The following is a 24,883-nucleotide window of genomic DNA, read 5'->3' as shown; positions in this document are numbered from 1 at the left end:
ATCCCACCCAGTGGAGTGGTCAGGGAGGAGAACCTAAACCTGACAACCTATTCACTGTGGTCCCTTCACTCTAGGCAAATCTTACAGCTCGGGCTAATTTTTTTAAATATTTTGTCTGTATGTGATTACACTTGAAAGTGTAAATGGTTTAAATATAAACACATATCAAGTACACGCTGGAATAGATACAGAGCAAACATGAAAACCAACTCAAAATTCACTCCCACTAGAAACCACAAGCTCCTCAAGGTTCCTAGCAGCTCACCCTTATTTGGGATACAACTTCCGGTAAAACAATCACGAAACAACTACGTTTCCCAGCATGCTATCTGTTATTGCGCTTCATCTTCCGGCAAGCGCTATGTTTGTATGGTGCCTGAGGAGGATCGGCTGAATTTAGTTTTATAGCGGTGGGATTGCGAGTTATTTTTTACAAAATCTCTATACCGAAAGTCTTAAACAATCCTTGTGGGGGTTTTTTTATGTGTGAGCGTCTGCGTGTGGATGTCTCTGTGTCAGGCCCGCGGGATGGCCGTCCCTGGAGCGGAGAGTAAAATCACCGGGGCATTAGTAAAACACAAACCACCTGGGGAAGTAGCCTTAGACGTACAACGGAAAGTACCAGAGGCAGCAGAGATCAGCAGGCCGAAGAAGAAGGTTCTGTGTGAAGAGACGTACATACAGGTAAGGTCACGGGGATAACAGGACTTGAGCAGGAACGTGCTCTAACGTGAGTTAGCTGTCAACCTTGGCCATATTGTTCCAAAAGAAAGGGAGAGAGAACAATGTCAATACCATTGTTTTAGATATCGTCCAAGATAGTCCTGAGATGTGATTGGCCCCCTGGATACCTGCCAGCCAGAGCAACAATGTGACCAATAATCAAACTGTTGCATCTATATACTATCTAAGAAGGAGCTCCACTATGGGCAGGTGCCAGTGGTATCATTCACAAAGACACAGCTTTATGTTACATACAAGAAGAAATGTCAGGACTTAATTCCTAAACATTTGTACAAGTCATAAAAATGTCATTGGACAATCTAGAACATTTCAAAAGAGTTAGATACTATTTATGTGGAGAATCTATTCTGTGGTGTTGTATATCAGTACATAACAAGAGGGGAGATTTAGTCACTTGGCGACTAATCACCTCTACTTCGGGGCGACAATCTCCCCCAACTGCCTTCCGCATGGTAAAATTAAAAATCACCTGCGGCAATGCACTTGCGGCGCTTCAATTTTTGAAGTCGTCTGAGGTTTCCTCGTGAGCGACACAAGTGCATTGACGCAGGCGATTTTTCATTTTAGCTTGCGGAAGGCAGTTTGGGGAGATTGTCGCTCCAAAGAAGAGGCAATTAGTCGCCAGGCGACTAAATCTCCGAATCTGCCTGTGTGCTAAATTCTCCCCAGTCACTTAGCTAGAGTTTTATAGTTCAGGGAAGGCTTGATGTGCATTATCTATCTATACATTCTTCCCGCAACCTGGTTGCAAATGTTTTCTGGGGAGAGCACTGAGAGTCTTACAAATTGCTGATAATTTTGTTGTTGAAAAAAAACAAACAAACCCACCCCCCCCAAAATAAATAAATAAATATATATATATATATATATATATATATATATATATATATATATATATATATATAACCAAAGGAATGGTGCACTCCATAGACAAAATTAATACCTGAATGCCAGCATGGGAAATAAGCAGTGAACAAGGATTGCGGCACTCACAGGGTTTTAGTGAAACAACAAAAAAATGTTTTATTATTAAGCCTCAACGTTTCGATCCCCCACAGGGATCTTTGTCAGGAGCAAACACCCCCCCCCCCCAAAAAAAGGAAAGTTGTGTTCACCACTCATTTTTAAAAAACCATTAGGCGGGGTTGTAGGCTGTGACTACAAAACACATACAGACCACTGCTGTCCAACTTTTGTGGTACTGAAGGCCAAACTTTTCTGGACTATGTGGTGGAGGGCTGATAATGGAAGTCAGTGTTGGCCACTCCCCCTTTTCAACCACACCCACTGCAAAAGACACCCATGTTACCACAAAAACTTTTAAGATGATATCCACATTAACGGTGGTAGCACACCAAAAAACCAAACGGTTGGTGCTCACTGCAGGGATATCCCTCATCACTTATATGTGAAAAATTTTAAGTCATGTTAAAACATACCCTTAAATCCATATGCCTCCTCCTCCCCTGTGGATAATACAACAACCCCCCCCCCCCAACACATAAACACCTTAGGGCAAAAAGCAGCTGTGGGCAAGCAGAGTATGGCACACACGGGAAGTATAGGGCAAGCAGAGTATGGCACACAGGGAGCATAGGGCAGACAGAACAGAGCAGGAGACAGGCAAGCCTATCAGGACCTCTGTAAGGTGAACAGTTCAAATTGTGCTACATACAGTGACACAATGCTTGCGCCCCTCCAGCAGTTTGTGTGAGTGTGAACAATGTGAGCCGTTTCAGTCTGGGTCTCAGGTGTGAACAGTACAGGCCTTTAGGATGTGAACAATAGAGGTATCAGAATTGTGAACAATGCAGGGGGGATCACAGGTGTGAACAATACAGGGGATTACAGTCTTAATTTGAGGTTTAAACAATGCAGGGGCCAGATAATCTCTGTAGTGATACCTTTTAAAACATAACTGCTAGCAGGGTAAACCCTTGCTTATGATAAAGGGGGTTACCCTGAAACGTTGCATGCTGCAAACCATTTAATAAATCAGCAAGGGTTTACCCTGCTAGCAGTACCTGTGTGCCAGTGAATTTTCTTCCGTTTCGTTGTTACAAGGTGGGACGCCGATTCCTCCATTGCTGTGCACCAGGGATTATCCTAATTGAAGGCCAGGGTGTGCGAGTGCAACTCGATTACCTTTTAAAACATACACATGGTAAGCAGACACAGCAGGCAGACTTTCATGTGGGGGGGGGGGGTCGCAGGACACCATTTGGACAGCCCTGATATAGACAAATACAAGAGGTCCTCTGCACTCAACCCATTATCAATATATTGAAGACATTGAGACATTTTGTGCATACAGCTACTAAAAAATGTCTAAAAATAGTCTTTTTTAATGTCTTAAATATATTGATAATGGGTTGAGTGCAGAGGACCTCTTGTATTTAAAGTAGTTCTAATGTTATTCATATGGTCAAAAAGAGCTTATACATTTTAATAGTCCACTGATTCTCCTTTTATCGCATGCCACTCAAAGTTAAAGTAACATGATGGATGGAGTATTTATAAATAAAAAGAATAATTGTAACATTAGCCATTCGGAAACAAATACATATTGTAAGAGTGATCACTTCTGTGGCCATGCGTGTTTTCCTTTGGTGAGAGCACATGGTATTTGAAAAATAAATACTATATGCTTCTTTTTTTTTTTTTAAAGTTTTTTATTGCACATTTGACAAGTCATTAACAAGCATACAATCAGCAAATATCACAGAGTCCAAGAATCGACACAAAAACTTTACAGGTACATAAAGATACAGCAGGAAACTAGTAGTATTTGAATAATTTATCCAGCACAATGCAGAGGATAAACATCAAGCCATTTCTCCCAAATTTTATCGAATTTATCAGGCATGCCACGAGCTTCATACGTTAGCTTAATCATTGGAAGCATACGATTCACTAGATTCACCCAATGATCAAAAGAGGGAGGTATAGGTTTTATCCAGTGTAGAATAATGGCCTTTCTAGCATAAAACAGTAACGTCCTATACAGGATTCTCGCATATTTTTGAGGGACTAGATCATCCACTACCCCCAGGATACAAGCTTCAGGAGAAATGACTCGAGGCAAATCCAAGTAATCACTGAGACATTGCACCACTCTAGTCCAAAATTCTTGAACCATGGGACAAACCCATAGAACATGAAGGAAGTCTGCGGAGGGGCAGGAGCAGCGGGGACACAGGGGAGATTTATTCGGAAAAATCCTATGAAGTCTCTTAGGGGAGTAATAGTACAAATGAAGGATTTTGAAGCTAATCAACCTATCTCGTGTGGAGATCAAATAGTAGTACATTCTATCAGTGGCCTCTTCCCACATATCTTCTGTGATCGAGGGCAAAATCAACTGCCATTTTGCAAAAGCTAATTGAAAGGGAGAAGGTTTAGCCTCTAATAGGGACTTATACAACACCGAGACCAATTTCCGAGAATCCGGGGAATGGAGCACATTAGTGACTGCAAACTTATGACAAATCGGGTTACAGCCTCCAAATTGACCCCTAAAGGCATGTTGCAATTGCATATATCTGAAGGGGTCAATTGGGCGATTCGGAAATCGTTCCTGAAGCTTGGGTAGGGTTAGAAGAGTGCCCTGATCCATCAAGTCACCTAGGCATTTAATTTGCAGGTTGGGCCAATATATAAAGTCCAAAAGGTACCTGAAATGAGGGAGATGAGAGTTCCCCCAGAGTGGAGTGTGGGGTGAAATGAGATATGGTTTGATCCCAAAGATACGGAGAGCATCTTGCCAGGCTAGGTAAGGGGCCTTCAGTACAGGTGGCAAACAATTGGAATCCCTCAATTTGCGCATAGGACACAGTGAAAGTGACTCAATCGAACTCAAGAGAAGGGCGTGCAGGAGCATATTAGGGTCTTCCGGATCAGGGTTGAACCAGGTGTGTATGTGGGATAGTTGCGCCGCTAAATAATAACCCCAAAGGTCCGGCAACCCCAGCCCACCCTTCGAGATTGGGGCTACTAGCACTTTCCAGGAGAGTCTTGATTGCTTGCCCGACCACACAAATGAAATTAAAATTGAATTCACTTTCTTAAAATAGGAAGTAGGAATGGCGGTTGGGGAGTTCCTAAACAAATACAAAAATTTAGGCAAGTATATCATTTTAAAAAGGTTTATTTTCCCCCACATAGTAAGCGGCAACTGTTTCCAGGACGTGACTGCCAAAGTGAATTTTCCTAGCAGAGGAGTTAAGTTAAGGTCCAAAAAATCAAATGGAGTAGTGCTGACAGTAACCCCAAGATATTTAACTCTAGGAGCCCAAACAAGCGGAATATTAGAGGGGCGCAAGTGTTGGGAAATATTATCGAGAGGCATTATGAGGGACTTATCCCAGTTGATCTTTAAACCAGAGTAGCGCCCGAACTCCTGGATAATGGCCAGCGCAGTGTGCAGGGATATATCGGGATCAGCCAGAAATAACAGAATATCGTCAGCATAGAGCGCTATACGTTCCTCACATGTTTTATATTTGAGGCCTGACAGATTATGGGCCCTACGAATAGCAAGAGCCAAGGGTTCAATCGCCAGGGCGAATAATAAGGGGGACAGCGGGCATCCTTGGCAGGTGCCCCTATAGAGGCGAAAGGGCTCGGATATGGAATTATTGACCCTGACCTGTGCGACCGGCTCCACATAGAGCAGCTGTATCCAAGAAATAAACCGAGGGCCAATACCAAATGCCTTAAGGATCTCCCATATATAGGGCCATTCCACCGTGTCAAAAGCTTTGGCCGAATCTAGTGACACTACAATACGAGAGCCCGGATTATCATGATCAATCTGCAAATTTGTGTATAGTCTTCGCAGATTAACAGAGGTGGATTTATTGGGCATAAAGCCAGATTGGTCATAGTGCACTATTGCAGAGATAACTTTCAGCAACCTATTGGCTAAAATTTTGGCAAGCACTTTGGCATCGGAATTTATGAGGGAGATGGGGCGGTAGGAGTCACACAGGTCAGGGTCCTTTCCAGGTTTTTGAATCAGCACAATAATCGCTGAATACATAGAAGGTGGGAGAATACCCGTCTGTTGGGAGGCCTCAAGTGTCTCAAGGAACTTAGGGACAAAGTCCGTCATCACCAGCCTGTACCATTCGGCCGGTAGACCGTCTGGCCCAGGGGTTTTGCTAGCAGGAAATGACTGTAGAGCCTCTTGGATTTCCTGAGTCGTGATGGGGTTCTCTAAAAATTCTCGTTGTTGGCAGTCCAACTGTGGACATGAAAGGGAGGCAATATGGGTTGTAATTTCCTCTAGCGAGCAGGACAATTGAGATTCATACAGAGTAGCAAAAAAATCCCTAAACACCTCAGTGATGTCGGAGGGAGTCTCTACCAAGTCTCCTGCTTTATTTTTAATTCTAGGGATTAGAGTGGTAGGTGTGGCTGCTTTAGCTAAGTACGCCAACGTCTTTCCAGCCTTTTCCCCTTGGTCAAACAGGCGTTGTGAGGTATACAAAAGTTTTTTCTGAGTGAGAGCGGTAGTGACTAATTCCAACTCCCGTTGGGCTTTGCAGAGGGAAATGTGATTAGCCTCAGTCGGGTCATCAGTGAAAGCCCGTTCAGCAGTGTATACAGTGTGTTTTGCCTCTTCCACCCTTAGTTTTGTGGTACTTCGCGCCCTATTAATAGCTATTATCAAAGAACCCCTGGTAGCTGCTTTAGAGGCATCCCAGCGTACTGCAGGAGACGTGCAATCACCATTCAAAGCCCAATATTCACTATATTCCCGGGTGGCGGACTCCTGTACCTCAAGGTTTTTTAGCCAAAGAGGGCTGAGTCTCCACAATCTAGCAGAAGTTACAACCCCCACTTGCAGTGTCAACAATAAAGGTGAGTGGTCAGAAAACGCTCGGGGCAAATACGTAACTGACAGCACCCAGGGTACAAACTCAGAGGAGGCTAGAGCGAAATCAATTCGAGACAGAGTTTTAAATGTCGCAGAGTGACATGAATATTGGCGAACATCAGGGTTCTTCCACCTCCACACATCAGTAAGGCCCATTGTGTCAGCCCAAGTAGCCAATGGAGTAGGAGACTTTCCCTGCGAGGACAATTTATCCAGTTGGGGGTTTAAAGTAGAATTGAAATCCCCCATGATACAAATAGGGCTAGGTGGTAGGTCCAGGACTTTCTTGAATATCTGCGCAAGGGTGTCTAAGGACATGGGAGGAGGCAGATAGACATTCACAAGTATCATAGGGACATTGTTCAGCTTACAGTATAGAATAATAAATTTGCCATAGTGATCCAGGTGAACCCTAAAAAGTTCAAACATGATATGCTTCCTAATAAGAATTGCTACTCCCCTGGCATGGGTCGAAAAAGTGGCATGATAGTGATGAGCCACCCATGCTTTTTTAAGAGCAAGTATCTTCTGCCCTACTAGATGGGTTTCCTGCAGCAGAACTATAGAGGGGTTAAAGGACTTAATATACTGAAAAAGCTGAGCTCTTTTAAACTTGGAATTTAAGCCCCTGACATTCCATGAACAAATAGTTAAGGTGGCCATAACCGATGATTAGAGGCAATGACAGGAGAGCAATACAGTAATGTGTCAAACCCAGACCGATTGTCAAACGTGCGTGCATTGTGCATAACAAAAATTAGAGTAAAAACAACATAAAACACCCATTTATCCCCAACTTGCCCATCCCACCCCTGCTCATTCATAAAAAATAAGCCTGTACCCCAAACTTGTAGGAAATATGTAAGCGGAGGTAAGTCAAGTTCTGTGACGTGAGGAGACTCCCAAACTAGAGAAAAAGGGGAATCTTTAGCCTAACTGAACAAGTATAAATCATGGGAGCATTGCAAATCAACAACTACTTATCTGTCCACAGCAAGATCAGCAGAAGAGTCCAGAACAATTAGTCCAGCAACAGAGGACCACCAAAAAATACACAGACATCGCTCCTCTAGAGGATCCAAAGCCGGTCACGGGCCATCAACTTCACGGGCTGGGGAGCGGCGTGAAGGGTTCCTGTTGTGATGCGACTCAATCCATTGCAGGGCATCTTCGGGTTGCTCAAAAAAGACAGTAGAGTCGCCAGTCGTAATGCGTAATTTCGCCGGAAAAAGCATGGCATATTGAAGTTTAAGCGCCCTCAGCTGACGGCGGACTTCTGTAAAGGAGCTACGTTTCTTCTGAATCATAGTTGAAAAGTCCGGGTAGATGGAGACTTTGGCATTATCAACCACAATTTCTCCCTTCAATCTGGCAGCTCGTAGGGCCGCGTCTCTGTCCTTAAAATTTAGCATCTTGAGGATAAGCGGCCTGGGGGGAGCGCCTGGGGGAGGCCGACGAGCTGGGACCCGATGGGCCCTTTCAACTGCAAAGTAAGGCGAGAAATGCTCCTCCCCAAGACTACTTTTCAACCAGGCCTCCACAAAGCTTTCGGTATGGGCGCCTTCACATCCCTCAGGAAGACCAATAATGCGGAGATTGGACCTGCGTTGACGATTTTCAAGATCGTCGACATGCGCCATAAGTAACCGGTGATCGTGCTGAAGCTGTTGCACTTGCCTTTGTAACGGCGGGAGATCGTCCTCCAGGGTTCCAATCCTCCTCTCCGCTTCAACAGTGCGCTCTCTGAGCTTCTGTACATCGTGACGCAGCAAGGAGAGATCCACCTTGATCTCCTCCATTTTGGAAGTCATGGTAGTAGTAGTTTCTGCAAGTTGACACGTCAATGAGGCCTTGGAATCAGAGATCGCCAGCAGTAGTGAGTGTAATGTAGTCTCGCTGGGTTGTTCACCGGTAGCGACTATCTGCGGGGAACCAGATTGACTGGGACGCAGGGGCCCTGTAGCGTTAGATGTCGAGTCGCCGCCATCTTGCGGACCCGCTTTTGGAAAAAGTTTCTGAAAGCTGTCCGCCTTCGTCTTACCGGAGCCCTTAGAAGGCATCACAGCGTGTAGAGGACTCCTTAATAGCAATGTTCAAGCAGACAAATGTCAGTTAGCAACTGAGGAAAAGGCTCAGGATAGTTGTTGTAGCGGGAGCCTCAGCACAGCACGTCTGCTCCGTTTCACATCTTAGCCCCGCCCCCCACTATATGCTTCTTTTAAAGGATTTTAATATACACCCAAACTTTCTGGGAAGCTTTTACTATCCCTTATCAGCAATAAATCTTAAATGAAATACTAAGATAATCCCTAAAATTGTAAAAGGTTAATTTTGGCAAACTTGAAATTCATGACAAAATACTTTTGTGTTTGTTGTTTTTTTATTTAAAATAAGTATTATGATGTGTGTGTGTGTGTGTGTGCAGATCATATGTGCATCACTTTAATCTTTTTAACTTAAATATGAGTGGATAGACAAATTGTGATTTGTATGGGATAAAAGTGGTAACTACCTAGCCTGGCTTTTGTACTGCATAGTTTACAGTAACTGTCCGTTTAGAAAACCAAAGTCTTCCTCTCTTTATGTAGAATCTTCAGAAAATCATCCAGAGAGATTTCTTCCCAGATGTGGAGAAGCTGCAGGCTCAAAAGGAATATTTGGAAGCAGAAGAATGTGGAGACCTTGAGAAGATGAGACAAATTTCCATTAAGTTTGGCTCCTCCTTGGGCAAATCGGCTCGGGATACTCCACTGCCTTGTAAGTTTTTATTCCTGGAACGCTCATGGGATAGATCACATTACTTTTTTTTCTATATTTAATACACGTACTACATCATTAATGCTAATACTGCTTAGGTTTTAATAATGGGCTTGTCTGCGAAGAATAAATATCTAATGGATAAGTGTAATTAAAGAGGTGATTCACCTTTAAGTGAACTTTTTTAGTATGTTTTAGAATGGCCAGTTATAAACAACTTTTCAATAGGACTTATTTTTTTTATTTTTTATAATTTTTTAAAGGAGAAAACCTCCCCCCCACCCCACATAGACACCCTCCCTCCTCCACCCCAGGCTAGCTGCTACCCCGGGCAAATGCCCCAAACTTCTTACTTACCTCTTGGTGCAGGTATTTTTTTTAACAAGGGGTTTGTTTCTCCTTTAATGATTTTCTGACTTCTTCTTCTTCTGACTCTTTCCAGCTTTTAAATGGGGGTCAATGGCCCCATCTAAAAACATGCTCAGTAAGGCTACAAATTTATAGTTATTGCTACTTTTTATTACTGACTTTCTATTCAGGCCTCTACTATACATATTCCAGTCTCTTATTCAAATCAATGCATGGTTGCTAGGGTAATTTGGACCCTGAAATGGTAAACTGGAAAACTGCTGAATAAAAAGCTAAATAACTCTCTACATCATACTAAAAGTAAACTCAAAGGTGAACAACTCCTTTAAAATGTCTAAACCTTTCCCATGTCTAGCAGCCAATCAGTAACCAGTAGTTGGTAATGGCCGATTGATTGGTTTGGGGTACTAGCCAAGCTTTATACACTATTCCTAGGTGTAATAGCAGCCTGACTATACAAATTACTCAACAGTACTGGTAGTATGCACATATTAATTGGGTGATTTTGTTGTTTTAAAGAGTAAAATAGGTATGGAATGTTCACGGTTGGAGTAGTGAAAGAAAGGTTTAAGGAAGAAGACAATGTTGGAAGTAGGTGGCAGAGACTCTGAAAAACATGAGAATGGTTTCAGCTAGAAGTACCATATACACAGTAATATTTATTATTTAGTTATTTACATTATTTTGTGTTGCAGTTGTAAGACTTTGAATTTTGTACAAATTGCTAAACTGTTTTTTTTTTGCATATTTTAATAGTGTAATTTTAAGCAACTTTATAATTTACATAAATTAAATAAAAAAAAAAACAACTAACTTTCTGTTCCCTGGGTATTTCGCAGAGCATCAGGTTAATCGTTTCCTGATTAAACGTACCCTAGTGTGTGTGCACATGTGCTAGGGATTTTATACTATATACTCTTTTATTGTAGGGTTTGCTGTGAAGATGATCAATTAAATAGAGGCTTAACCTAAGGCTGTGTTCTGAGTCAGCTTATTTATGCAGATTTATCTCTGTGATGTACATTTGTATGGGCAAATGCACATATGGGAGCTTTGTTCAATTCTTTCTTTTTTGCAGATGTAACACCAGCAACCTTTGAAACTCCTACTGGAGTTCCTGGCACCCCCTCCATGGCCACAGTTCACAGAACAGGAGAGGAAGGTAAGTGTTTTTTTTCATATGACAATATATTGAAAAAGGCTGGCATATACTGGATCACAGTAAAAAAATGCTGCTTAAAACATGTTATTGATGAAAATGACATCTTATTGTGTAGTTACTACACAATAAGATGTAATTTTCACCAAAACAATTGTTTTAAGCAGCATTTTTTGACTGTGATCCGGTTTGTGCCAGCCTTTTTCAACATGGATACGTGATTACTCCCTTTAGCTGAAGGTTTGGGGCATGTGCACCCAGGTTCACCCTTGTTCATGGTGAGTGGATCTTCCAACTTGATGGGATTTTTTTCATCTTTCGGGTTATCATGACAATATTGAAAGCAATATATTCACTACTTTGCACACTGTTTTAATTGGAATACATTTTACAACAGATCGAGCAATAACAGAAGACAAAGTAGAAGTGCTTCCTGGTTTGGACCACTTTTTGGCTAGGCACACAAGTGAGGATAATGCATCTTTTGAACAGATAATGGAAGTCGCTGAAGAGAAGGAGAGGAGCAAAAATGCTTGGCTTTATGAGGCGGAGGAAGAGTATAAAGAGGTATGGGGAAGGGACATTAATAGCTTGTAAGGGTGAGTAATCACTGATGTACAGTGGGTTTTCCTATATGGCACAGCACTATGACCCAAGTGTCAATTGATTTCAGTCTTCTCTATTGTCTGTACCCACAGGAGTGGCCATCACAGCAAAAAATAATTGTTCAGTTATTGTTATTCCAGCTAACACAAATTGTTCACTAATTGCACCCTTTTTTTGGACCTACTACTGGAAAGGGTAGCTATAATCCCCAAGTACCCTTTCTCCCAGTTGTGGTTTATGGGATTTCTTTTTCAGTGTCTGTATCACCTGGGCTAATGGAGAAAAACAAAATGTATTTTCCTCATCTAAGGGGGTGCAGAATTTAGTTTTTTTGACTTTTAGGCTATTGTCAGCCAGAGTATGATAAGTCCGATGTCACAAAAGGTGTTTCCTCAATCAGTGGAAGCACTAAGATGGAGAAAATGGCAGTACCACCCATCTCTGTGTGTCCATAGTAAGTGAAATCAATGACGTGTCTGTCGATTTGCACACGGTGAATTTGGGTCCAAATATTCACTCTTGAATGGGTTCAGGAGCATACTATTGATGTGACTTCCTACTGAAGCAGTGCAGCATCTGGTGATAGTTTTTCTTTCTGCCACTAACATTCTTTTTGGATATTTTAAACCTGCAAAGATGTTTCTTTGGCTAAGCTTTCTTATCTCTATTACTTGCTATTTAATCTTGTGAAATCTCAACCATACAGAATAATAAACTGCTTATTTGTGAGCTAAATAAAGAAATTACAATGCTTATACTCATCCAGCCCAGCATCATTTTTGTTGCATAAACTGCTTACGTTACTGTGAATAAGACTTCACACGCAAAATGCATGATCATAAATTATTGTGATCTTCAAAACCTGTCATATAAAAACTTGCACAGGATCATGGAAACTGACTTTCAGAATAACAATATACCACTGAAGTCTGAAGGCTGCTCTCTCTTTGATTAAGAGATTTCCTTTTTACAATTAATGCCATGTGAAAGGGTACTGCACAAAGGTAAAGAGATGTGACACAAGAACATAATACTTCGGGTGCATTGCTTCTCTTCTTGGACACTTGCTGGTTTTGTACTTACAAAGTATACACTGTATTCAGACTCTAATCGAAACACAATTTCTGTCGTTGCTTCTACATTGTACTCCTAAAATAGGCTGTGTTTTTTATTTATATTAAATATATTTGTAAATATACTCATCATATTTACTCTTCTAAAGGACTGGCACAGAGCCTTATTTTTTTATTTTCTCCCTTTCAGAAACTCCAGCAGAACCTGGCTCTGCCTTCAGCTGAAATGCAAGCCATAGAGTGTGGGAAGGCAGGTCTGGACACATGGGAATACAAAGCACAAAACTCTCTTATGTATTATCCTGCAGGTATGTTTTGCAATCCTGGGTTGAGAAAAAGTATAAAAACATTAAAGGGCAAGATGAAGATTGGGGGGGGGGGGAATATTATCTTTCTAAGAAAACACCGGGATTGGGCTTCATATTGGGGCTCACTGTGGACATGTGTTTGACAGAGGTTCAATCCCATCCTCCAATCCTGCATCACATGCTTATAATAATTGAGCTGGGCCATTATCTACCCATATGCAAATTCTATAAAGAAAAAGATACAGTTCAGTAGTGCAGTCACATAATGTGTATGGTTCTGATTTGGGTTGGCTAGGCACCTAGGATTCATATGTCTAGAGTCGTACAGTAGAGAGGTTATTGTCTAATTTGTGTAGCTGTTTCAACCCAGAAGGTGTAGGCTCAATTGCTATAACTCATCTGTACTGAAAAGTTTCAGTAGAACTTTATACATTTGCTTGAAGCTGTTTCATCCATAAACTATTGGGTTGTGGTGGATTACTTAGCCATTTAATGAAATGCTTTAATTATTGCATTACCAGTTTTTGCATACAGCAGATCTATTTAAGGAAGTGTCTTTGTATTCCCCCCTGATGGTTTTTGGCCAGAATACCCTATTCCTAAACGTTAGCTGAATATTAAAATGAGATTCAAGGGAGAGCAAATCACATGGGAAAGTGCATATAAAAGTGGGTGAGTTCATGTAGAAGTCAGTGGGAGTTGTATTTTCAAATTTCAAGCTGTTTTTTCTTTAATCAAAGTTTTCAAGATTTATATCCTTTTTTGCATTTTATGGAGTTGGTTTCATCCTAGTCCCAGCTGACTAATAAAAGCAAGCATCTATTTACAGGTGTCCCAGACAAAGATAACATCTTCAAGAAGCCTAGAGAAGTTGTTCATAGAAACACCAGGCTTCAGAAGGACCCCTTCAGTCAAGCGCTAAGTAAAACACAGCTACAACAGGCTGCAGCTCTCAATGCACAGGTACCAATTACCTTTTTGTCTTCATCACTTATTCCATTGACTGTTCTGAGGAAATCATAATGGTCTACAAAATGGCAAAATGTTTTCAGTTTTTGCTAACCAAAATTTATAGAAAGGATGCGCAGGCTCACTTGTAATGTGCTAACCATGACAAAACATTCTGACTCAAATTCTTTCTGCCGACAGTACAAGCAGGGAAAGGTTGGTCCTGATGGGAAGGAGCTGATACCTCAGGAATCTCCAAAGGTCAATGGCTTTGGATTTGTTGCCACGCCTTCTCCAGCTCCAGGTAAAACTAGTCAATCTCCATGTATATAAGCAGTATTCTTGGTCTTCTATAGTATCCTATGAAACCAGTACAAAGCCTTTTTTTCTTTTATTGGTCATAATGTGTAGTCATGTTACTTGCACTGTCCTTGGGTAAAAAAGAAATCACCTGATTATAGTATTCTCTTTAAGAGACTCATTAGGGGTCATTTATCAACACTGGGCAAGTTGGCCCATAGGCAGTAACCCATGGCAACCAATCAGATTGTTGCATTTATTGTTCTACTTGCAGCTGGCTTTGAAAAGCTAATCGCTGATTGGTTGCTATAAGTAACGGCCCGTGGGCAAATATGCCCAGTGTTGATAAATGAGCCCCATTGTTTCCAAGAGTAGCTACAGTTTGTCAGGACATTCATTCTGAGTGTGATCCTCACATGTATTTTTCATTCTTGGATAATTTTCCTGTTAAGTTTTGAAGATGGTTTGGATACCCACAATTATACCATGTGCTGAAGGTGCTGTCTGTTAACTGATTTATGGAAAATTATATCGGCAAATATAAAAGATTTTGTGTACTCACCGTTAAATCTCTTTCTCTTGAGTCACTTGGGGGACACAGGAACAGTGGGTATAGCTGGTACCACTGGGGCAGGACACAACAATATAAAAAATAGAAACTAGCTCCTCCCCTGCCAGCTATACCCCCCAGCAGGTGGAGTAGCCGTTCAGTTTACTTAATTAACTTGAGTATCTTCCAGACCACGTCTGATTAGGAATGACAGCTCCTATCTAGGGAGGGACGTCCTGTGTCCCCCAAGCGACTGAAGAGAAAGAGATTTAACGGTGAGTACACAAAATCTCCTTTTCTCCAGTGTCTGCTTGGGGGACACGAACAGTGGAGACATACCAAAGCTGTCCCCTGAACATAGGGTGGGAAGTATAGGCTTACGTGGAATTAGCTACCGCAGCCTGAAGAACCTTCCTACTGAAGTGTGTATCAGATGCCGCAAAGGTGTCAAAATTATAGAATTTTGCAAATTAATGGATCGAAGTCCATGTTGCTGCCTTGCACAGCTGTAGAGGCTTGGTTTTAGGAAAGCCCAGGAAGTGCTCAGCCCTCTGGTGGAATGTGCTTTGATGCCCAGTGGAGGCATCTTTCCCTTAGCTGTGTAGGCTCTTTGGATAGTCTGTTTAATCCAGCAAGAGATAGTGGTCTTGGGGGCCTGTGTGCCCCTCCGCGGCCCAGAGGGTAGTACAAACAAAGAGTCTGTTTTTCGAATATCGTGTACCCTCTTTAGGTAGAATTTGAGAGCCATGACTGGATCGAGGTTGTGAAGAGCTGCCTCCTTTGGATTGGATGGAGATGGCAGAATGTAGGAACGGTGATCTCCTGGTTTAGGTGGAAGGATGAGACTACCTTCAGAAGGAAGGAGGGTACAGTGCGAAGAACCGCCCTATCTTGGTGAAAAATGAGAAAAGAGAGCACTTAGTTCCGAAACCCTTCTTGCAGAGGCAATGGCCAGTAGAAACGTTGTCTTCCAGGTTAGCCACTGTGTAGAAATGGATGCTAATGGTTCAAACGGAGGTTCTTGTAATGCCCGTAGCACCAAGGAGAGGTCCCATGAGGTGCTCGAATAGGAGGAGCGAGATGAGCTACCCCTTGGAAAAAAGTCCTAACGTCCGGCAAAAGGGCCAATCGATTTTGAAATAAAACTGAGAGCGCTGAGACTTGTGATTTGAGTGAGCCCAGAGAGAGACCCTTCTTGCAGAAATTCTAGGAGAGTCTGAATGGAGAATAGATCAGCATTTCTCTTGTTCTGGGAGCACCATTGTTGGTAGGTCTTCCAGACTCTATGGTATGTTCTGGCGGACACTGGTTTGTGAGCTGCTCTCATAGTTCTAATTACTGCATCAGAAAACCACTTGCGCTTTAAGATCCTGGTCCCGAGCCACGCCATCAAATTGAGGCTTGACGGCTTTGGGTGGAAAATTGGACCGTGTGAGAGGAGATCTGGAAGAGGTGGCAGAACCCATGGCTCATCTATTGACATGTTTATTAGATCTGAAAAACACGTTCTTCATGGCCATCTGGGAGCTATGAGGATGAGGGCAGTCCTTTCCCCTTGTAGTTTTCTGATCATGCGTGGGATTAGAGGAAGTGGAGGAAAGGCGTAGGCAAGACGGAAGTTCCATTTTGATGTTAGTGCGTCGGCCGCCTTTGCTAGAGGGTCCCAGTACCGGGCGAAGAAGAGGGGAACTTTTCGATTCTGTCGAGTTGCCATGAGATCCACCTCCGGCATTCCCCATCTCTCTACAATCTCGTCGAAGATCTGGTCCTTAAGTGACCATTCACCTGGATCTAGGGACTGTCTGCTCAGAAAATCTGCTTCCCACTTTTGGATTGCTGGGATGTAGACTGCTCAGAGTAGAGTCTGATTGATCTCTGCCCAGTTGAAGATGAGTCTTACTTCGTTTAGGGCTCCTCTGCTTTTTTCCCCCTTGGTGGTTTATGTAGGCTACTACCGTTGAGTTATAGTAGATAGACAGGAGCCGTAATAACTATGGGTAGTTTTAAGATAAAAAGACATCTTTATTTCCAAGCATCTTTAAAAACACAAACAGGCATCCTCCTGGAGCTCTTTAACTAAACCATGACGTGTCTAGTCTAGTACTACCGTTGAGTTGTCCGATTGTATCTTGACTGCTTGCTCTTTTAGCACCTTCTGCCAGTGATCAGACCCAAACAAATTGCTCGTATCTCCAACAGATTGATCGACAGTTTGCTCCCCTCCTTTGACCAGAGGCCCTGAGCTGTTCTGTCTTCCATGACTGCTCCCCAACCGAAAATACTTGCCTCCATTGAGAGAACACGCCACTTGGGACTTCCAATCAGTCTTCCCTTGGTGAGATTGGCCCTCCCTAGCCACCAAGTCAGGGTCGAGTGAGTTCTTCTGGAAATGCGAATAGGTTGTTGGAGCGATTTCTTCTTCCAAGATGATAGGATGTTACATGTAGTTCCCTCAGATGGAACTGGGCAAGAGGTACTGCTTCCATTGTAGACACCATGACTCACAGGGCCTTCATGCAGAATCTGGCAGTGTGAGTCGGTTGCACCAACAGAGCCTTGACTAAGGACTGTAGGTGTATGATCTTCTCTTGAGGGAGAAACACCTTCTGAGTCAGTGTATTGAATTTCATTCCAAGAAACATTGCTGACTGACTGGGAACCAGAGAAGACTTGCTTCTGTTGAGGCACCATCCCAAATCTTGCAGAGTCGTCATCGTGAACTGCAGAGCTTGTTGAGTCTCCAGGGCAGATGGGGCCTTTACCAGGATGTCGTCCAGATAAGGAGTGATTGAGATTCCCTCCTTTCAGATAACTTCTGTCGCTGCTACCATGATCTTCATGAAGACGCAGGGAGCAGACGTTCGCCCGAATAGTAAGGCCCTGAACTGGTAGTGGACGTTTTGGTAGGCAAAGCGTAAGAATCTCTGATGTGGAGGGAAAATGGGAACATGCAGATAGGCGTCCTTTATGTCTAGAGACACCAGGAATTCCCTGGTAACATAGCTGCGATGACGGAGCGAAGGGACTCCATCTTGAATCTGCGTGAACGGATGAACTTGTTCAGTTCCTTGAGATTCAGAACTGGTCAGAACGATCCATCCTTTTTGGGTACTATGAAAAGGTTGGAATAGCGTAGGTTGGAATAGTATCCCTTGAATCTTTCTTCAGATAGAATGGGAATTATCACTTCCGTGTGTAGCAGATTGGAAATGACTAATTGAAAGGCAGCTCGTTTCGTTGGCTCCTGAGGGAGTCTGGGCATATAGAAACGTCGGGGTGGCATTGAGGAAAATTCCAGGTGATAACCCTGAGATACTATTTCGTGTAGCCAGGGATCCTGGGTGAGAGCGAGCCAGGAATTTGAGAAAAGCTGAAGTCTGCCTCCTATGGCCCCGTGGCCTGATGGATGACATCATTCTCATGTAGTTTTGTCTGTGGTATTGGTAAAGGGCTTTCGGCTTTGCCAGGCAGTTTCTGACTTGCCACTCCAACGGCCTCTGCTGGAGGTTGAATGTAGAGGAGGAGATAATCTAGAACTCTTGATCTGTGGGCCTCGAAAAAAATTTCCTTTGCGAAAGGAAGAGCATGTTTGAGGTTGTGGTAATTAGGTGATCTTGCCACCCGTCGCTTGGCTTATGATCTTATCTAAGTCCGGTCCAAAGAGTAGTTTTCCTTTGAACGGAATGGATGTAAGGGACTTCTTTGAAGACATATCCGCAGACCATAACTTGAGCCATAAGGATCGCCGGGCAACAACCGTTAAGGCGGATGTATGGCTAATCACTTGGACTGTGTCAAGGGAAGCTTCTTCGCTTCTTTGATCTGAGAAGCCCACAGGGAAAGCTTGTTGCGCGGTGTTCCGGATTGAATAGCTTCCAAGAGGGAGTCTGACCATGATTGAATGGCTCTGCTGACCCAAGCTGTAGCAAGTGCTGCCCGAAGAACTGTGCCAGGCGCTGAAAAAGCTGGACGAAGCATCCGGAACTGGTAAGGCAGTATTTTTGGACAGTCTAGAGACTGGAGCATCTACTGAAGGAGGAGAAGTCCAGCGCTCCACGGAATCAGTATCAAATGGATAATTCTTTAGAAACCGCCTGTTAGCTTGGAAACGCCTTTCTGACTTATCCCATTCCTGTTGGATTATTTGATCTAATTGGGATTGAGAAGGGAATACTGGAGATACCTTGCTGTGTATTTTGAACAGAGACGTAGGCTTTTCTGAGGAGGCCTCCGGTTCCTGCAAGTGAAGGGTGGTTAAACCATCTACAGACTCAGAGGAATGAGACGGAGATTCGTCCTCCTCCTGATCACTCTGTGATAACTCGCCATCCGAAAGCAAAGGATCTGGATGAAGGGGGGAGGTGATATGGAGATCATCGTCACTCTCGTCCTCTGATGGAGAGAGGGGAGCCCTCAATTTGTGTGTTCTTTTAGGACTGTCAAGTCGAGACAAGTTTGTCTAAAGATTGTGCCAATTTAGGAATTCCTGTAGCCAACTGTGATGCCCACTGAGGGATATCTTGTGGATTAGGAGGGTGGTCTGTGGAGGGGGTCCCTGGATTCTCCTGGGTGGATTTAGTTCCCTGAGTTTGAGACCCTCCTGGGAGTTCTGGACTAATAGCCACTGGTTTGCAATTGGTACAAAATGGCTCTTTATGGCCTGGTGACAAGCGTTTGCCGCATTTGCCACACGCTAAATATGGAACAGATGTGCCCCCTCTAGAAAAAAGTGTCATTAGCCCCTTCAGACATAAGGAAATACCTGTCAGCCTAATCGGCTGGATGTCAGGAATGCTTTATCCCCCTTGGTTCTCAGACTGCCCTGAGTGTCCACTTGCAGTGGGGAGTAGAGTAGGCAGTGAGAAGCAGCCAGCAGCAGAAGGGTTAATGATCCGCGTGCAGTGGCACCCGCAACCCATCAGTGCCTGTGCGCAGCAAAGAGTTTGTGTAGTGCGCAAGGTCTTTGGGGCCAAAGAAGCCAGGTTATATGGTACTCGCGCACAGGAAGTGCGCAAACCCGGAAGTGCATCGCTCTTAACCGGTGTTCTGGGTAAGGTGCGCACCGCCGGAGCCAGAATGTAGTGCCGGCTGCATCTAGTGCTGCTCTCTTTTTTGCCACTTTCCCTGCCAATCTCCACTCCCTTTATGCGCCCCCACCCCGAGAGTCACGAACGGACCCAGTGATGCACCATCCCAGATGCTTGTAGGCAGGGGGGGGGAAAGGTGTGGGGAAGGCAAGGGAGGGAAGACATTTAGGCCCTGCAGAATAACCCTCCTATACCGTTAGATATGGCTCCTTGGGGAATAAAGCCCACTTCACATATTCACAGTCGCAGATCCTTATAGTTTTTTTCTCAGTCATCCGGGGAGTCTTTTCCACCACCTGAGGGGGTAATGCATAAATGACTGGATGGTTGGAGGCAATATGCACACTCCCAGAAAACCCTGGAGACTATCCCACGTTGGGAGATGACCCAACTATTCAGTGTAGAGGTCCTGGTAGCAAAAAAGCTTTTAAAAAAGAAATTTCAGTTCTACCCCTTGAGGACACAACAAAAAACTGAACAGCTACTCCACCTGCTGGGGGGTATAGCTGGCAGGGGAGGAGCTAGTTTCTATTTTTTATATTGTTGTGTCCTGCCCCAGTGGTACCAGCTATACCCACTGTTCCTGTGTCCCCCAAGCAGACACTGGAGAAAGGAGGGATTTGCTTCAAACAATGCTGCTGTTAACTGCTGCAGCCATGTTTGATTTCTGTTTGTATGTAAATTAGACTGACAGAAAGTTGGACATATGCCTATATAAATTAGTGACACTACTGTTGCCTCCAGTCCCACAATCGGCTCAAACTGTGAGGGAAGGATCTGTGCAGACCAGTGAGAGTGGACCACCGTCAGATGTGGTCCTCGACTCACAAGTTTTTTTAGCTTTCCTGATCACTATCTGAAAGAGCCCTGATCAGATATCAGTTCAGGAAGCTGTTTTATGGCCCCATACCTTTTCCCAGCTTAATTCTGCCAAATCCTCGTTTAGCTCCTGTGTGAATATGATAACTCAATTATTTGTCTAAATTTTATTTAAATATATTTTATATTTATTTTTACTACTCTATTATCTATCTACTATCTATTAGTATTACATAATTTTTTATCACAACTGGGTATACTTACGTCATGAGCTATATTATATTTTAACAGGAGTCAATGAATCACCTCTGATGACTTGGGGTGAGGTTGAAAGCACACCATTTAGGATAGATGGATCAGAAACACCATACTTGGAGAAAACACCTGGGCCGTCTTTTAAGGTATCAAACTAATTGCGACTAGTTATCCAAATACAATGCAGTGCAAAAATGAAGCTACTCCATGAGGGTGAACAGAATCAGTATAAACAGGCAAATTAAGGGGCCAGTCAACAAATGGTTGGTTCAAGTGAACATATATAATTTAATCAGGATAACTTTACTGTAGTGGAAGGAATATGTGCTGGGGCATGGGAAGATGCCAATGGTTTGATTAGGTAAGTAAAAAAGTGGTGGGGGTATAAGTGGAGTAATATTGGGAGCATTCCAAATTATTCCAAAGGCATTTACTTCAAGTAGCAACTTGCAACTGAATAAAATATTACCTTGAACTAATTTCTTTACATTTATGTATATGTCTGAATGATTCTGAATTTAATTTTACCCGTAAATGCAATTTTTTGTATGTAATCTTTATACTCGGGGTATACTCATTTGTTGTACAGTGCTGCAGAATATGTTGGGCTTGTACATATTAATTATTTATAAATAAACTTCCTGTCAGTTTATCTGACCTGTTGCCTGTGACTTAGAAGCTGGTCATTGAATATGTTTTCTTCAGGATCACATTTTTACTGGATTTAACTAAAATAGATTTTTAAGAGTAACTTTGGAACCAATTTTGTAAATCTTTACAATTCTACAACTTTTATCTACTATAAAATTTTAAAACTAGAGTTAAAAGTAGCAAACAGCAAATATTATATATGATTCCAGTTTTTGAAATGTCCTTCATCTGATCTGAATGTGGTATACTGACTGTGTCCTTTTTGGATTAGATATTGGAGCCAGGTCGAAGGGAACGTCTTGGCCTTAAAATGGCAACTGAGGCAGCAGCCAAGAACAGAGCAAAGAAGGAAGAAGCATTACGGAAAGTAACAGAGAATCTAGCTAGGTGAGTGTATTATATCAAAAATACAAAATATCAAAAACTGTAATATTTACACTGTAGTCAGTTACTTTTGCTGCTGTCCTTATTGTAATGAAAAACATCCTGATTTGTATGAAGGCTATAGTTGCTCACTCCAGCATCTTAGTGATGCTGGTTGGGAAAGTAAGCCAACATATCCTTTGTTTGTGTTATTGTGGGGTAACAGTACTTATCTACTCCACATATGAAAGTGTAATATGGATTAATACCATTAAGGAATTTACATTGCCTTAAAAGCATACAAACTTAACTGTTTTAACAGTTAGCCAATAATGTTTAACATTTAGCCAATAAAATATTTTATTGGAAGAATTTAAATTAAAGTGATACCCTGCATTAGTTTTCAATTCTTATGTTCCTTTATCTGTTATAAGGGAATGCAGAACTAATGCTAAAATCTGTTCACTTGGCTAATAAAGGGCATCACAACAAGGCAATTTCTTCCTGCTTTTGAGAATGGCTTACATGATACGGAGCACCATTTGACCACAAAGCACTGTACAACATTAGATACATGACCTGTACAACCAGTTTACAAGCAAAAGAAATGTAGAGTAGATAATTAAATTATGCAACAGGTAGAGTAGATCATGAAATTAGGCAAGTGCCACTTAGTTTGTTGCATTGTAGATGAACTGTGAAATTCAAGGTTTCTTTAATAATGTTCTTGTCATTTGTTTCCACAGTTTGACCCCAAAAGGACTAACGCCATCATTGTCTCCAGCACTACAGAGGCTGGTAAACAGGACTAACAAATATACAGATAAGGCATTAAGAGCCAGCTACACACCATCCCCTGCACACACAGCAACCCCAGCCTACAAAACTCCTGGCGGCCTCCACACCCCTACTGTTACCCCCACAACTAGGACTTCATCACAGACTCCTGTTGCTCCAGATCCCACATCCATCACTGATAACTTGCTTCATTTGCCCAAACGAAGGAAGGCATCAGATTTCTTCTGAAGGACTACATCCCTGTGTGCTACTCACAGCTTCTTATCTATGTTATCCAGTCTGTTTGTCATAGCTTGGAACTGGTTCATCCTTTCATGAGAGCATTTAAATACAATTTCTAATTAAGGCATCCCTTAAATGTTGCCTTTACAATTTGACATTAAATGATGTATGGACAATTAAAAGCAAATGTCATATATATGACATATTTTTGGTATTTGTTTGAGAGTTTTGGCTCTAAACAGAAAACAAATTCTGCCCTTAAGAAAACATTGCCTGTCTGAACATCATATGATGTTTTTACTTAATAATTGTAGATTTTATTTATTATGACCTTTATAGCAAACAAAAAAAAAAACTTTTAATTCATAGCTGTACTTTTCTCAGAATACACATAAGTCTTATGTTCTGTTTCTACAATGAATCACTGTATGGATAGTCATGTGTTACTATAACACCAGAATCAATGCAGAGCTTTTCATAAGTGTTTGTGTCTTGGCATGCAATGAATAATGAGTCTTTTATCAATACCCAAAGTTAAGGCAAGTAATAATTTGTTTAAAGCAGGCATATGGTCCTCCAAATGTGGAAGGATTTTCCAATTGACTTTCAATGCAAATATATTTATAACTTTGTTACATGCAATTTACTCTTACTCATTTGGTCCCTCACTGTACCTCTGGAGTAAGGGTTAACCACACTCTATCTTATATACACTCACACCCCTAAACTTTCAAATAACTTGGGCATAATTGTAATGACAACCTTTTTTGGGCAGATGTTACACAAATTTTTGGTGGGTGTTGTTCAGATAATACAATCATAAATCCAGTCTGTACATGCTTCAAACACTCCAAGAAGGTATGCTCAGAACTGTAATGTTTTCAACACCCCAGTCGTAATACTCACAGATTTGGTAAAACAATCCCTAGCGTTAAGCAAAGCTCACAGTGGCACCTTACTCCAGGAATCTCCTATTCTTGTTGAGTCCCTATCTGCTTGGTGCCAACCCTTCCTGGCCTCCTCATTTGAGCCTCTGGCTGTTCTAATACTACCCTAATCCTGCCGTTCACTCCTAGAGTGAGCTGTTACAAATCTTTCCTAGCACTCGTTCCACCTTCTGGGAACTACATCTGCCTCAGCCCCTTCGACACACTGCCTCCTTCAGCAAGTAAGGACCAAACATATGGTGGTTTGCCTTTTAAAGACTAGGAAACCCTGACACTCCCTCATCAGTTACAGAACAACCAAGGGACATGCTCTCTCTCCCAACTACAATATACACACTTTGTTGGCCACTTCCACCTAAGGAACATATCCAAAATACGATCATTTATCACCCAAGACGCTGCCAAAATTCTTATTCACTCTCTCATCATATCGCGTCTAGACTACTGTAACTCTCTTTTAATTGGCCTCCCCCTCCAGAGACTGTCACCTCTCCAGTCCATAATGAACACTGCTGCGAGGCTCATACACCTCAGCAACCGCTCATCCTCTGCCTCGCCATTTTGTCAATCCCTGCACTGGCTTCCGTTACCTTTCAGAATCAAATTCAAATTAATGACACTGACTTTCAAAGCACTTCACAACTCTGCTCCACCCTACATCTCTGAACTCATCTCTATATACTCACTCACTCGCTTACTTCGCTCCTCTACTGACCTGCTACTCAACTCTTCTCTCATTACCTCCTCACATGCTCGCATTCAAGACTTTGGAAGGGCTGCACCCCTCCTCTGGAACGCTCTCCCACGATCTGTCCGACTTTCTCCCAACCTTTCTGCTTTCAAAAAATCTCTGAAAACGCACTTATTTCGAGAAGCCTACCCTCACTCTGCTTAACTACCAAACGCAACACCACATACAACACCACATTTCTCACCCACTTACTTCGATCTTGCCCACCCCCACACCTTGTGTCTTACTCCCTTCCCTTTAGACCAGGGGTGTCCAAACTACGGCCCGCGGGCCAAATGCGGCCCGATATCCATTT

General features: G+C 42.6%; 1 protein-coding gene across 2 annotated transcripts; it reads left to right on the top strand.

Moving 5' to 3' along the window:
- The first annotated feature begins 329 nt into the window (after positions 1 to 329).
- On the top strand, positions 330 to 23,789 carry ess2.L (ess-2 splicing factor homolog L homeolog). Of its 2 annotated transcripts, none has more exons than XM_018262010.2 (10): positions 330 to 684; positions 9,214 to 9,382; positions 10,830 to 10,913; positions 11,308 to 11,477; positions 12,780 to 12,897; positions 13,727 to 13,860; positions 14,047 to 14,149; positions 20,893 to 21,002; positions 21,779 to 21,894; positions 22,617 to 23,789. In XM_018262010.2, the coding sequence occupies exons 1-10, from the start codon at positions 505 to 507 to the stop codon at positions 22,894 to 22,896; spliced, it is 1,464 nt and encodes a 487-aa protein (XP_018117499.1). In that variant the 5' UTR covers positions 330 to 504; the 3' UTR covers positions 22,897 to 23,789. The 2 variants fall into 2 exon arrangements, with proteins under 2 accessions (XP_018117499.1, XP_041422945.1); XM_041567011.1 differs by lacking the exon at positions 330 to 684 and adding an exon at positions 2,844 to 2,908.
- The last annotated feature ends 1,094 nt before the right edge of the window (positions 23,790 to 24,883 follow it).

The sequence above is a fragment of the Xenopus laevis genome, chromosome 1L, assembly GCF_017654675.1.
Source record: "Xenopus laevis strain J_2021 chromosome 1L, Xenopus_laevis_v10.1, whole genome shotgun sequence".
NCBI lineage: Eukaryota > Metazoa > Chordata > Amphibia > Anura > Pipidae > Xenopus > Xenopus laevis.
Note: the sequence above shows the minus strand (reverse complement) of the source record. Positions and strands in the feature narration are given on the sequence as shown.

Coding starts and splice junctions, on each gene's coding strand:
- ess2.L (XM_018262010.2), top strand. CDS start 505: ATGTCTCTGTGTCAGGCCCGCGGGATGGCCGTCCCTGGAGCGGAGAGT. Junction 10,914..11,307: donor TCACAGAACAGGAGAGGAAG/GTAAGTGTTTTT, acceptor ATTTTACAACAG/ATCGAGCAATAACAGAAGAC. Junction 12,898..13,726: donor TCTTATGTATTATCCTGCAG/GTATGTTTTGCA, acceptor ATCTATTTACAG/GTGTCCCAGACAAAGATAAC.